At 43.7% G+C, this 15,880-nt stretch overlaps 1 protein-coding gene across 2 annotated transcripts in view; it reads left to right on the top strand.

Moving 5' to 3' along the window:
• ADPRS (ADP-ribosylserine hydrolase) overlaps nucleotides 1-15,073 on the top strand; it is a 34,529-nt gene extending 19,456 nt beyond the window's left edge. For both annotated transcript variants that reach the window (XM_077481714.1, XM_077481716.1), the window contains 2 exons: nucleotides 591-691; nucleotides 14,586-15,073. In XM_077481714.1, coding sequence (XP_077337840.1) covers nucleotides 591-691; nucleotides 14,586-14,884 — 400 coding nt within the window. In that variant the 3' untranslated portion in view covers nucleotides 14,885-15,073. The remainder of the gene's footprint in view (nucleotides 1-590; nucleotides 692-14,585) is intronic.
• The last annotated feature ends 807 nt before the right edge of the window (nucleotides 15,074-15,880 follow it).

Here is a 15,880-nt window from a genome sequence, read left to right as displayed (position 1 = left end):
AGTAAGAGGCATGGTGAGGGTTTTTTTTTTTTTTTTTTTTAGTTTTTAATTTTTTTCCCACAATTCTTTTCAAAATCAAGAGGGGTGTTTTTTTTTTTTTTTTTTTTTTACAAAATTATTCTATTAGCAGGTTATTTCTCACACAGCATATGCATAGCACAAATTACACCCCAAAACACATTCTATTATTCCTCCTGAGTATGGCAATACCACATGTGTGAGACTTTTACTCACTGTGGCCACATGCAGGGAGCGCCATCAGGTGTTCTTGGAGCATAAATTACACACATAATTTCTTGACTACCTCTTACACTTTTGAAGGCCCTGGAGAACCAGGACAATAGAAACGCCCCAACAATTACCCCATTTTGTAAGGAAAACGGCCCAATGCATAATCTGAGGCATAATGAGTCTTTTGAACATGTCATATGGGGATATTCTGTGTCTCTGGACTACAGAACTTTTAGTAGATGCCCACTTTTTGTAGATTTATTAAATGGAAAATAGTGTTTTGGGAGAAATGTTAAAGATTCTTTGATCTAATGTCTCGTTTTACATTGCTTGTACTAGAAGTGTTTTTATAATTTCAGATTGGAGCTGGGTGAGTTTCCATACTGCAAGAGACTAGAGAAGATTAAAGAATTTTTGGATAAAAGATGTGTGCCACGGGAGGATGTGGTGGATCAGCTAGGTAAGTTTTTTTTTATATAGGTTCATATACTAGAAAACAAGATCAGCAATGGGATAGTTTGCTATTCAACACTGTGCTACTTTTGTAAACAAAAACCTAACGAAAAATTTAAAATTTTGCAAACAAATAACCTTTCTTCATGAATTTAGGCCAAAATTTATTCTGCTACATTTCTTTAGTATAAATAACCCGAATAGGTGTATATTATTAAGGCACCTTTCACATGGGACGGATCCGTAATGATCCACCCCGTGATGATCTGCTTGCTCAGCGGGGATCGCTCCCGCAAACGGATGGATGAAATATGGACATACGGTCTGCATGTGTGCAAGGGGCCTTAGTCTTTAGGAAAGTTATAGATTCTACTAACTATGTGTGTGTGTGTGTGTGAAATTTGATCAGTCTTGATGTACTGACAACCTATCTAATTTCTTGGTCCTAAAATGCCAGGACAGTACAATACAATGCCTTTTGAAAAAGTATTCATACCACTTGAAATATTCCACATTTTGTCAGGTTACAACCAAAAACATAAATGCATTTTATTGGGATTTTATGTGATGGACCAACACTAAGTGGCACATAATTGTGAAGTGGAAGGAAATTAACTGATTTTCAAAATAAATATTTTACAAACAAATATGTGAAAAGTGTGGTGTGCATTTGTATTCAGCCCCCCTGAGTCGATACTTTGTATAACCACCTTTCGCTGCAATTACAGCTGCAAGGCTTTTTGGGGATGTCTTTACCAGTTTTGCACATCTAGAGTAAAATTTTTGCCCATTCTTCTTTGCAAATAGCTCAAGCTCTGTCACATATGCTTTGATCTAAACCATTCTATTGTAGCTCTGGCTGCATGTTTAGGGTCGTTGTCCTCCTGGAAGGTAAACCTCCGCCGCAGTCTCTTTTGCAGACTCTAAAGCAGGGGTCTCAAACTGGCGGCCCTCCAGCTATTGAGAAACTACAAGCCCCATCATGCCTCTGCCTGTGGGAGTCATGCTTGTAACTGTCAGCCTTGCAATGCCTCATGGGACTTGCAGTTTCACAACATGCTGGAGGGCCACCAGTTTGAGATCCCTGCTCTAAAGCCTCATACACACAATCGGATTGTTGGCCAACGAAACTGACTTTTGTCCAAAGGGTGTTGGCCCAAACTTGTCTTGCATACATACGGTCACACAGTTGTTGGCCAACATTTACAAATGTACTGAAACGTGAGTACATTCGTAATTGTTGGCCGACAACTGTGTGGCTGTATGTATGCAAGACAAGTTTGGGCCAACGCCCTTTAGCCCTAGGTGGTTTTTCAGCTCTTTAGCGCCACCCTTTGGGCTCCTTCTGTTAAAGTTTGAGTATTGATTCACACCTTTCATTTCGTGCTTTTCAGTTTGCACTTTTCAGTTAGTTTCTATATATTTATCTATATATTTTCGATTGATAGAATGCACTTTTTGGTTAAGTTCTATTGGCAAATAGCATGTCTAATTTTTCTTTTTTTTTTTTTTTTTTTTTTAATGCACAATAAAAAAAATTGTGGAGAATAATACTTGGCTATGTGTTTTACTTCAAATGACAGAGTTTGGGAGTAGACAGTTGCATTTAAAAAACATAAAAATAAAATGTAAAATGAACAAGGGACACCAACATAGTTGTATCTTTTGATCTTAAAAACTACAGAATAATGGTGTTGTGCTAACTTGCCCAAAGAAAAACAAAAAAGCATAATAATGATCTTGATATCACTAGAAAAAAAAGCCTTAGAAAATTAATTTGCCATAACTCATCAGTATCACCAGCAAAGCAGCTTCATTATCCCGTTAAAGAAGAGAATATGCGCTGCATTTTGAGATTTCATAATTTGCCGTGTCACGAATGTTAATTCTCTATTACGAGTTTACAAGACCGACCGCTTCTGGCTCGTCCTTCCCTCCAAGCATATGATTTTGTACTTCAGACTTTTGTCCGACTGGCTTGTGTACACACGCTCAGAAAATCTGACAATACACATTTATCCGGAAAACTTATAAACCTGCCATCCTACATTTGTCCACGGAAAATTGGCCAACAATTGTCCGATGCAGAATACACACAGTCGGATTTTCAGCCAACAGCCTGTCATCACACATTTCCCCTCGGAAAATCCAATCGCGTGTATGAGACTTTTTTTTTTTTTTTCCTCTAAAATTGCCCTGTATTTGGCTCCATCCATCTTCCCATCAACTCTGACCAGCTTCCCTGTCCTTGCTGAAGAAAAGCATCCCCACAGCATGATTCTGCCACCACCATGTTTCACGGTGATGGTGTGTTCAGGGTGATGTGCAGTGTTAGTTTTCCGCCACACATAGCATTTTGCTTTTAGGCCAAAAAAGTTATATTTAGGTCTCATCTGACCAGAGCACCTTCTTCCACATGTTTACTGTGCCCCCACACATGGCTTCTCGCACACTGCAACCGGGATTTCTTATGACTTTCGTTCAACAATGGCTTTCTTCTTGCCGCTCTTCCATAAAGGCCAGATTTGTGGAGTGCATGACTAATATTTGTCCTGTGGACAGATTCTCCCACCTGAGCTGTGGATCTCTGCAGCTCCTCTAGTTACTCTGGGCCTCTTTTCTTTTTTTTTTTTTTTTTTTTTTGACTGCTTCTTGGATTATTGCTCTCCTCCTTGTCCAGCCTGTCAGTTTAGGTGGATGGCCATGTCTTGGTAGGTTTGCAGTTGTGCCATATTTCCAGATGATGGATATATGAATATTGCTCCTTGAGATGTTCAATGCTTGGGGGGGGGGGGGGGATAAATTATATATTATAAAATTTCTCTTCTATTCACTGACAAACACAGCTCCTCTCTTAGACCATTGGGTTGTATACCTTTCCCTTTAGGAGACACTAGGCAAAGTTGTAACACAACACTCAGAACTTTCAGTTACGCCCAGGGGGCAGTCCCCTAGGTATCAACCCTCCACCCTGCCTTGCAGTAATCAGTTTTATTTTGACTAGTGAAGGAGACAGACCTAGGAACCCTGCGGGCCCATGGGTCCATGTTTTTTCTTTATGCAGAAACGTCGCTTTTTGCGCAAGATGAGTGATCCTGTGATCTTCTATCAACAGCCGCCTGGGTGACAGGCTGGTTCACTTATCCTTGTAGTCTCCCCAGTCCGGCCATCAAGCGTGTGCACGTCGCAGCTACGGCTCGGCAGGCCATGACATACCTCAGCTCCAGAGGTGGTCGGTGAGCTTTTATGCTCCGGGGCATATATATGACCGGGCTACTGATGTCTGCGTTGCAGTATGCCGAGGCCAGTAGCTACCCTGTACTGATCAGGAGTAGTTCTACAATGGAATGTCTCCCAGCTCTTCAGGACTGTTAAGTACAGCTCTCCCTGTTCTGACAGGGCTAAGCAGCTGGGCATTCCCTGGGAGGTCGATTCGAGGGCCCCCTCACCTCCCTATCTTCTCTCCCCTGTCCCTATCTTCCCTCCCCCCCCCCCTCTTCGGGGGGGAATGCTGCATGTGGCTGCTGAGCAGTGTGTGTGTGTGTGTCTATATAGGGGCTCTCTGTGGGCTCTCACCTGACATGGGGGGGCTGGCTGAATGGCGGTGGTCCTGGGACCTGTATGGTATGCCCCTGGAAGGTGCCTGTGAGGGTCTGCTGGGAATGGTGCAGTGCTGTGGCTTTGCAGGGTTTTTTTTTTTTTTTTTATATCTACCTCATGGCGATGTTTGCGGTCATTTTAGGTGTGGGCAGAGCAGGCTGACTGTCTGGGCTTCAGCGGCCATTTTCTATGTGATTCCAATGCACTGGCGGCCATTTTCTGGAAGCCTGAACATATTTCAGTGTTCCCTGACAGCAGCATGGCTCATGTGCTCTCACAGCCTTTTTTCCCTGTGTTTCCCGTCTGTGTACTGGACGCTGAGCGGCCAATTTATGGAAGCCTGAGCATTTTTTCTGATCGTTTTAGCGATCATTCCAGCGGTTATCACCAACTCAGTTTTTTTGGTTTCCTCTGCACCTGGGCGCACTTGGGGACTACAGGCACCCCTTGTGGACATCGCAGAAATCCCCAGGGTTGTGAGTCCAGCGGGAATAAGCCCCTCAGTGCAGCAGGGAGTGTGGGACTGTCACTACCCTAACTCCCCTTCGGGTGGCAGACAGAATAGGGTCAGCGTGGCTCAGAAACTAGTGTTTCTTCCCCCAAAGTCCAGGCAATGGCAACCGAGTCACCTGCAGACTGCACAGTGCCCATGGACACCCCAATGGTGGTCCTCAACTTGTTCATTGCTAGATGGAGGCGGTGCATGGGAAGATGGGTGCAATAAGGTGGCCCCTGTTCTCCCCCCGTCCTCTGGGGAGAACTCTGGCACAGACTTGGGCTCTGCTGAGGCTGGTGACCCCTGCTCTGTCTTGTCATATGACGCTGACCAGGACCGTTCGGACAGTGAGGATGAGTCCCCGTCTGGGTCCGTGCGCGACAAAGCGCTTGTTGGAGCACTTATCACAGCTGTGCGTGATACCCTGAAGATTAGGGAGCCAGCAGGTACCCCTGCTGATGTACCAGTCCCTTTTGGGTCCCGCAAGCCAACATGTTCGCCTATGGTGTTCCCGTATCTGACTTATTTGCAAGTTCACTTACAGGGAGTGGGGTCGCACGCAATGGACCTTTTTGGTCCCCAGACACATGGTGGTGCGTTACCCTTTTGAGGAAAGCCTTCTCACAAGTAGTCTGCTCCTCCGGTCGTGGAATTTCAGTATCCAGGTTAAATAATTAACCATGATCTCGGTAGTGGGAACTCCTGCATTTAAGGATCTCGCGGACAGGAAGGCAGAGGCAGTGGCTCGTTCCTTGTTTACTGTTGTGGGGTCCGCTGTGCGACCAGTACTGGCATCCGTACTTGTGTCAGACACTGACTGAGCGGGCAAAACTTTTGCACTGCAAATTGGGAGAGCAACAGGCTTCTCCTGTCTGCACGAAATTAGCAGACCAACTAGTGCAAGGCCTTAAGTACGTTGTGACGCGGCCCTGGATACCCTCCCTCTGTATCTAGGGCTTCAGTGTCAGCTGTGGTGCTGAGGCGCCTGATTTGGCTAATATGCTGGTGTGTTGACCAGGCATCTAAAAAAGCCCTGACGGATCTTCCCCTCCTTGGCGACCGACTCTTTGGAGCCTCTTTGGATGGCATTAGTAAAAATGCCACCGGTGGTAGAATATACCACTCCCACAGGCCAGGAAGGCTAAGGAGCCACGCCGTAGGCAAGGGCCCCTTTTTCCGTTCGCTAACGGCCTTTCAGTCCACCTGGAGCTTTGATATAACGTCGACGGGACGACCACGGATGGACAAAAACGTCCCTGGAACCGCAAGCCTAACAAGCCTGTGAGTATAAGTGCTACTGCATGAAGGTTTGTCCCCATCCATGTCTCGGGTGGGGGGGTCGCCTTCGGGAGTTTGCAGCCCGGTGGTCCCCTCTGTTTTTGACCAATGGACCTGATTTCCATAGGCTACAAGATAGACTTTCTCTCTTGGTCGCCAAACAGATTCTTCCTCTCCAGCATACCCGTACTCCCGGCTCGCCTGGAGGCCCTCTTCGGGGCAGTAAGGGACCTGCTGAATCGCAGGGTGGTTGTACCGGCTCTGGAATCGGAACGTTTCCAGGGATTCTACTCAAATAAGCTTGTAGTTCCCAAGAAGGAAGGGGTACGTCAAATCTTGGACCTAAAAGCCCTCTATCACTTTGTTAAAGTGCAGAGGTTCAGAAGGGAATCAGTTCGCCCAGTAGTTGCTGCACTCCATCAAGGGTACTCCCTGGCGCCCTTGGACTTCCAGGATGCGTACCTGCACATACCCATATGCCTGTGACAGCAGAAGTTTCTGCGATTTGCAGTCGGGAAAGCCCGCTACCAGTTTGTGGCTCTCCCTTTTGGTCTGGCATCAGCCCCCCAGAGTCTTTACCAAGGTTTTGGGTCTGGTTTTGACGTTGTTACGATAGCTAGACGATCTCCTCCTGAGAGCATCTTCTGCCTCAGAATTAGAGGAGGATGTGGCAATCACCATGCAGACTCTACGAGAATTTGGGTGGCTGTTGACTAGGGGTGCAACGGATCAAAAAACTCACGGATCGGAACGTTCCTCAGATCAGAGTCACGGATCGGATCATTTTTCGGATCGGCAAATAATAATTGAATTGGCAAAAACCTGTGAAAATTCCACCACCATATAGTCCCCACTGTAATATCCACAATCTCTCCCACTGTAATATTGGCTGGGTATCGCTCGCAGAGTATGGCTGGGTATCGCGCAGCATTATAGAGTATGGCAGATTATTGGCTGGGTTATGGCAGGATACTGCAGAGTATTGAGGGATGGCTGCGACTGCAATTGTCAGAGTAGCTCTGTGGGCACTACAGATGCAGCCCACAGCGCTGCTTCCATCCGATCTCTCCCCTCCATTGTACAGATATGTACATGGAGGGGAGAGAGGAACCAGCGTCATGACGACGCCGGTTTGTTTACAAGTGATCGCTCTGTCATTTGACGGAGCGATCACATTGGGTGTAGAAAGATCAGTTTTTTTCAAGAAAGCTGCACTGTAGTGATTCAATCCAATGTGTTATAAATATAGATAAATTGATCATGCAAAAAACATATGAATAAATAAATCCAAAAATCCAGAAAAATAACAAAAAAAAATCTATATGCAAATGTTCAAGATATTAGTCCATTTCCCATTAGACAATGTTTCTGCTTGTCGTCTCCACCTTGATTTGTCACATATATATACCATGTTTATTTCCAAAAAGTCTCACATGCTGTGATGCAAATTTAATTTTATTGTTCTAATTAGGCTGCTTATGAAAATGTGGTGAGATCAAATATTGTAAACCCACTGTGAGTTTTTTGTAAGGCCTGGTAATTTAAATTGATTAAGGAGGTACAGTTATTGGTGCCTTTTTATATTCTATATTTTATACTTTATATTTTTTGAAGTGTGCATATTTGGGGGTATGGAGTGCCCCACCACCAAAAATAAATAAATATCTTTTTATGTTAATTTTTAAGTAAATTAGGTTGAGATTTTCATAAGCAGCCTAATTAGAACAATAAAATTAAATTTGCATCACATCATGTGAGACTTTTTGGAAATAAACATGGTTATATATATATATATATATATCTCTATCTCACGTGAGATTTTTGGAGATAAACATGTTGTATGATAGTTGCTATATTGGCTGGTAATCCTATAAATTTCCTTTTTTTTTATATATTATTTTTTTACATATGTTTTTAATTCTTAATTTATTTTTTATTTCCTTTCCTAATATTTGTTTATAACTAATTAATACAGGATATGTTGATTGCAGAGCTATCGCATATGTGCGGTAGCGTGTTCATTATGAGGGAACATTTGCCCATTTTTAATATGGCCCTTTCAGGTATGAAGGGAAAGATTCCGGAAGAGATCTTCTACATTTATAGCAGCTTGCATACTGTGGAAGTGACAGAACATCCGCTCACGTAATGTGGGCGCTTGCCCTTACTAAACATGGCCATCAGAAGCTCAGAGTGGGGCGGTACTAACTATGTGTTGTGATATTTATGGCGGTGAGTCAGCACATCACCGCGATCTATGCTGAACCCGGAATCGACGGGCAGCGTTGTATGAAGCCGGCTGGCAAACCTTTTTATTGGAAGCGAGTTTTTTTTACATTTGATGTAAGTGCAATTCTTTTATTTATTAAAATATTTCGACAATATTATACTATGGCGATTCCTCTTGTTTATGCATGTGCTTGGCAATGAGCGGTGTGGCCGTAGGAATATACCAACTACTGGAACAGAGTGCTTAAAGGGATACATCCTCCATTCAGTTCATGTCCAGAGGGAGTGATTTAACAGTGGCGATATTAGATCTCTGAGATGGGATATAGCTGGTAAGCGTCAGTATTGTTGGTGGTGGAAAGTCCTTTTCTGCAACTTTGGTGACACTCTTTTCATTGGTGTGGTGTGACAAATCACGGTGGAGACGACAAGCAGAAACATTGTCTAATGGGAAATGGACTAATATCTTGAACATTTGCATATAGATAGATAGATTTTTTTTGTTATTTTTCTGGATTTTTGGATTTATTTATTCATGTTTTTTGCATGATCAATTTATCTATATTTATAACACATTGGATTGAATCACTACAGCGCAGCCTTCTTGAAAAAACTGGTATTTGAAATTGTGGGTATCTCATATTTAAGTTGCTGCTGCATTTATTATATTTATTTAAAACATTTTTGTCACAAATTTTTCTTCATTTTTAATTTTAAAATAATTTCTTTTTCAATATTTGTATTTGAGAATAGCGCTGTATTATATGGGTCTTGGGGTGTAGAAAGATGGCCGCCGCTTCGGAGCTAGGCCGAAGCCGCGGCCTTTCCTAAGGCAGAGACCATGGATTGCGGCGTGTGCCGATCCGTTGCACCCCTACTGTTGAACCTAAAGAACTTGGTGATTGTACCGACTCAGCGTTTTGAGTACCTAAGCTTGCTGCTAGACTCAATGGAAGCAAGAGTTTTTCTCCCTTCAGACAAACTGCAGACTCTTAGATCCGCGGTAAAACTGCGGATGAACCGTTGGTGGTCGTCGCTTTGCTTTTGCATGCGAGTCCTGGAGCTCATGGTGGTCTCCTTTTGGGGCTGTACCGTTTGCCCAGTTCTACACCAGAGTCCTGCAGAAGGAGATCTTGTCAAAATGGGACAGATCTCAGTTGTCACTGGATCGTCAGATTCAGGTGAGCCAGTCAGTCAGAGAATCACTGATCTGGTGGCTGAGGTCCTTGGTGATTCAGGCCGGAAAGTCGTTCCTACTTCTAAAGTGGACAGTGATCACACAGGACGCCAGCCTTTTTGGCTGGGGTGGAGTAATGGGGGTTCAGTCGGCTCAGGGCCTCTGGTCGACGGAAGAATCAAAGTTGTCGATCGATCTGCTCGAACTGAGAGCAATCAGGCTGTGCCTCTCCACATGATCAGTGAGACTGCAAGGATATCCGATCAGGCTCCAGTCAGATAACGCCACTGCAGTGGCATACGTCAATCACCAAGGGGGGGCAAGTAGCTCAGCCGCGGCACGGGAGGTCGCTCACATACTTCGGTGGGCAGAGCGACATGTACTGGTTTTGTCTGCCATTTACATTTCCGGAGTGGAGAACTGGCAGGCGGACTGTTTGAGTCGCCAGATGCTGGACCCAGGAGAATGGGCGTTGCATCCAGAGATATTCAGGTTACTGTGCCTGAGGTGGGGCACACCAGACGTGGATCTTCTGGCCCCCCGTCTCAATCGGAGGGTGCCAAGATTCGTGTCCACGATAAGAGATCCATGGGCAGAGGCGTCGGACGCGCTGGTGGCTCTGTGGAATCAGTACCAGCTGATCTATGCCTTTCCTCCACTGCAGCTGTTACCACATCTGATTCGCAGAGTGGAAGCCTACATCTCCATGTGTGCGGAGAAAGGTTGGCATCCGCGCTCTTTTTTCCATATACAGGATCCTGCTGTTTTTTCAGCAAGGAGTAGACCAGAAAATGGCGTTAAGCACTATTAAGGGGCAAAAATTTCAGCTTTGGCTGTCTTTTTATTTATTTATTTATTTTTTCAGCAACCCCTGGCGTCTTACTCATAGTGAGTACCTTTTGTTCAGGGGGTTCGTCATGTAGTCCCTCCGGTGCGTCCACCGTTACCCCCATGGGATTTGAACCTGGTGTTATCGGCTCTTCAAGACCCGCTGCTTGAAAATGTCAGGGAGTTTCCCCTGTTGACTCTTTCCCAGAAAGTGGCCTTTTTAGTGGCCATCACCTCGGCCAGGAGGGTTTCGGAACTGGCGTCCTTGTCTTGCAAGTCGCCTTATCTGGTTATCCATAAGGATAAGGTGGTGTTGTGTTCGCAACCGTCCTTTCTACCGAAGGTGGTCTCGGCTTTTCACATTAATGAGGACATTGTTACCATCTCTCTGTCCTAGGACGAAACACCCTAAGGAGGTGGACCTTCACGCTCTGGACGTGGTTCGGGCTCTGAAAGTGTATTTGTCTACCACTGCTCCCTTTCGGAAGTCAGACTCGATGTTGGTCTTGGTAGCTGGTTCCAAGAAAGGCATGGCGGTCTCGTCAGCCACCATTTCCAGGTGGATCACAGATTGTAGTACAAGCCTACGCCTTAAAGGAGCAGGTGCCCCTCTTTCCGGTTACGGCCCATTCCACAAGGGCAATCGGAACGTCTTGGGCCTTCCGAAACCAAGCGTCTGTCTCTCAGGTGTGTAAGACGGCGAACTGGTCGTCTGTCCACACGTTTACCAAGTTCTACAAGGTAGACGTCAGTGCAGGCGGCTGTATAGTTGCAATTGAATATGCAATATTTTTTTTTTTTTTTTTTTTTCTGGGTTTTCGATAAAACACAGTACCTTTTTAAGAATGCACTGTTGCATTACTTCCGCAGTTTTTTTTTTTTTTGTTTGTTTTTTTTGGTGCGGTTGTGGGTAGTCACTCCTGTTGAGGGTACCCTGATTTTGTGGTGGAGGTTTCCACGCACTATTGTTTTGTGGGTACAGTTTTACTAGTTCCCACTTGCCATGGTGGATGAGGTTTTTATGCTGTTTTTCCCACCCCTCGTTTGGCACTGCTTGGGGACGTCCCAATGGTCTAAGAGAGGAGCTGTGTCAGTCGGTGAATTGCAGAGAAAAGGATTTTATGGTGAGTACAAAAAAAATTATATATATATATATATATATATATATAATATAAATGGATGTATGTGTAATATATGTCACTGACCTGTCGGGTGTGTTCCTTGTCCTTCATGATGCTGTTTGTTTCTACTAAAGTTCTCTAACAAACACCTGAGGGCTTCACAGAACAGCTGTATTTATACTAAGATTAAATTACACACAGGTGAACTCTGTTTACTAATTAGGTGACCCCCTGAAGGCAATTCGTTCGAGTAAAGCATCGTACACACAGTACGATTGTTGGCCACCCAAGCGTCTGATTTTTGTCAAAAGGGTGTGTGCCAGGATTTTGTCTTGCATGCTAATGGTACACAAGTGTTGTGCAACAAACGGGAATGTAGTGACTTACTACGAGGAATTTCAGCTCTTGAGCGCCACCCTTTGGGCCCCTTCTGCTAATTTTGTGTTTGAGCATTGATTCCGAGCATGTTTGTTTGTACTTTTTCGACTTTTGTGTACTAACCATACGAATCTGATGTCAAACTGTTGTCCGCCGAAAATTTACTAGCCCATCATCCAACATTTTGTTGGCTGAAAGTTGTACAACAATTGTCAAAAGGAGCATACTAATGGTAAGATTTTAGGACAACAGTTTGCCAACAGACAATCCCCTGCCAACAATCGGATCGTGTGTATGAGGCTTAAAGGAGGCTGAATACAAATGCACACCACACTTTTCAGATATTTATTTGTAAAAAATGTTGACAACCATTTTACTTTCCTTTTACTTCAGAATTATGTTCCACTTTGTGTTGGTCTAGCACATAAAATCCTAATAAAATACATTTATATTTTTGGTAGTAACATGACAAAATGTGGAAAATTTTCAAGGGTTATGAATACTTTTTCCAGGCACCGTATTACACACACACACACACACACACACACACACACACACACACACACACACACACCCCACCCCCCCACCCAAATTAACCCATTTTGCAAAGCACACCGTCCAAGGTATTTTTTTTTTTGGGGGGGGATTTTCTGTTTTTTACATACTGTCACCAGTGCAGTACAGTGTCGTATGACTGGTGTCGTGGTTATCAAGGATACTGACTGGTCACAGTATTTAAAAAAAAAAAACAGTATGTGGCTTAGCTTGGAGCTGCTGCCTGCCCACAGTACTGTGGGTGAGTGGCAAGTGGCTATACCCATCTCCGGACAGCAGCTGAAATGAATATGATACCACTGTCTGCTCCCTAAACCCGGGTGACCTTTGTAATGGAATACCCAACTTTTCTTTGTGACGTTATAATATTCACTATCCAATGAGCGCACTCAAGATGAGGGTTATGGCGCTCTTGTTGTTTTGTGGATGAAGGGGAAGGCAAAGTTCTTAGGCTTTCTTTACAGGTTTAAAGGGATGGGGAATGGGCTATAAATGCCATACAGACATTCTCTGTTAGCATTTTTAAGGGAATTTGTTAGTTTTTTTTTTTTTAGTTTTTTTTGACCCCCCACTTGTATGAAGCAATTTTAAATGTTTTTCTGTTTAGACCACTCATGTTGCAGGGTTGGAATAATTCCTAGTTCCGTTCGAAAGAGGCAAGAGCAGGGTTTTGCACGTTTTTAATATTTTCAATAAAAATAGGATCATCGGTAGTTGAATGAGACACTGACTAGTGTATGTGTCATGTTTTAACACTGTGTGCATGGTGAACACAGATTTTGAATTTGGGGTCACAAAACATAATGATAAATTTGCGTTTAAAGTATGGATCATTGGAAGTAGTCTCTTTTGGTTTCCATCCTGATGACCTTTATGATGTTGTTTCTGGTCACCTTGGTGTGCATACTGTATATTCCATTGGAAGATCCACTTAGGGCCACGGTCAATGTCACTGGTTTCCTAGTGAATTCTCCATCCCTATAGCCTGAGAATGCTCTCTAGAGTGCGAAAGGTCAGATAACAGCAGTGTCCTGTGTTTCATCTCTCCATTGAACATCCAAATAGAAGATCTGCCCCTTTGTTGTGCTGCACTGGAAACTAACAGTTAAACAAAAAACTGGCAACATTTTTATGTATTGTTTTACTGAAGAGGACAGATGCTAGTACAGGGCTTGAAGACAAATCCCAGGAGCGGCAACTAGAAATTGTGGCCTGGCACCTGGGCTTTTGTCAGTGACGGATGCCTCTGCTACAGGGCAGGCTGTGGAGTCTTGGCTGGGAAAGTGGAGGTGACTCGCTGGCCTCGTAGGCCCTCCAGACACAGCACTCTCTGGTAACGTGATTAGCGGCGGTAGTGGGGATGGAGCAGGAAGAGAGAGAGGTGCAGCAACCGGTGACATGGCGAGAGGTTCCTCCTCCCTTCTCCACACTCTGCTGGCAGAGCAGTGCCACGATGTGTGAAACTGTATGGAGAGAGAGAGAGCGAGAGGAGCTGTTAAAATTGAGGTTGGGGGTGGGTGGGTGGCTATCCAACACCAGCCGATGGGATCTGGGCGGGCCACTACGTATGTGGCCCCACCCCTTTCTTAAACAGCCCAATCATTGGCTGGATAGCTTCTGGTTACCTCCCACCGCCAACATCATGCTGAATTTGTCAGCTCCTCCCTGTCTCTCCATACAGTTTCACACACCGCTGCGCTGCAGAGAGCATTCTGTTTCACACATAGTTACACTATCGGCTGTGAAACCTGTTATTGCCATCCAGTGCCACCTGTCAATGCTGCCCATTAGTGCCACCTCAGTGTTGCCTATTGGCACCACCTTTCAGTTCCCATCAGTGGCACCTCAGTGCTGCCTCATCAGTGCAGCCCATCAATGCCCATTAGTGCAGCCTATCAGAGCACATCAGTGAAGGTGGAAAGAAAAATCGTATTTGCAAAATCTTATAATAAACAAAACAGAAGTTGATTTTTATTTTTTATTTTTTTTAATCTTTTTTTTTTTTTTTGCTTTGCATCAGGCCTGAGCAATTCTTATTGCCCGATACCCCAGACATGCATTTCTGGGCGCTGGGCAGAGTATTTAAAAAACTGGCTCCCGACTTTTTCTGCTTGCTTCAGCTAGATTCTAAGCAAATTTTGTCAAACCCTGTGCTAGTAAATGTTTGAATATAGCTGCAGTCATGATTCTCATTCAGTAGATGTTTAAAACTGTAACTGTTTATTGCTGTATCCTCAAGGTAATGGAGTTGCTGCTTTGGAATCTGTTCCCACTGCTATATACTCATTCTTGCGCTGCATGGATCCAGTGGAAGACCTTCCCAAGGAATTCAATATTTTACAACGCACTCTTGGTTACTGCTTCTTGCTAGGAGGAGACACTGACACAATAGCTACCATGGCTGGAGCCATTGCAGGTGCTTATCATGGAGACGTACAAGTTCCTTATGAATGGAAGCTCAGATCTGAAAGTTACGAAGATGCAGAAAAGTGGGCTGAAGAATTACATCAGCTGTACACTTCTCGCCTTCCTTGCTGATTTCATGAAATGTCCCTAAATTTGTTGCATTGCACTGCACTGAATTTGATATAAAGCAAAATTAAGACTGTTTCCAGATATTACACTTAACAGTTTGTTTGATAAAAGTAAGTTTTAACACCTGCTGTGGAGTTTTTAAATAAAAAATGTATATATGTTTATTTAGCAATAAATTATAACCTGAATTAATTGCTGAAAGCTGGATGTGCAAGTTTAACAGCACAAGCTAGACTTTGGCCTGCCAGGGAGTTTGCAGAAGCCTTCATTTTTATGGTGTACTAGACTTCACCAAAAGAAATAATAATTGACAACAATAACAACCAATAAGTGTTTTATTTTTAAAAAAAGGTTTAATTGTTTATACTGCAGAATAATTTGAGTGCTTTGACCTTGGTAATAACTCTTAAGACCTGTTTATTGGCTACAGTTTCAGCTTTTTGGCTGCCCTTTAGTAAGCATCATGCAGTGTGCAGAAGATATATGATCACTGTTTCATTTTGAGGCTGTGGGCAAAAAAAATGCAGCGCTTACTTCCAAGTCATACAAAAGATTCTGGTCCAGATTAAACAATGTTACCTGCCAGATACACCTTGTTCTGCTCTAATGGAAATAGAATGTATGAACAGAAATAGCATTAAATACCTATGATCCTGGAATGGTGTATCTCTGACCATTACAGTGCTTGCTTCTTAGGTGGCCAGCTATAAAATGCTACAAAATATAGTGCAAAAGCTGAGGTGTCAATGGCTTTTCACTTGCTGAGTGAACTAGCATTTGGCACAATTTTCCCTTTTGTTCCCTTCTATCTTTATGATCATAATATTTTACATTTATGGAGTGGAATACAAGCTTCACTACATAAATTTTCTGACCATTATAGCTACAGAAAACCAGAGATGCCATAGTATGGGGCTGTATAAACATTTAAAATAGTGCCTTTGCTTGTCACCAGCATAGTAAAAATTACGGCACCTTAGTCCTCTAAATAAAATACAG

This window comes from Lithobates pipiens, unplaced genomic scaffold (assembly GCF_037356315.1).
Source record: "Lithobates pipiens isolate NorthernLeopardFrog02 unplaced genomic scaffold, aLitPip1_a1.2 Scaffold_16, whole genome shotgun sequence".
In the NCBI taxonomy this organism is placed as follows: Eukaryota; Metazoa; Chordata; class Amphibia; order Anura; family Ranidae; genus Lithobates; species Lithobates pipiens.
This window is presented reverse-complemented; position numbering and strand designations above follow the sequence as displayed.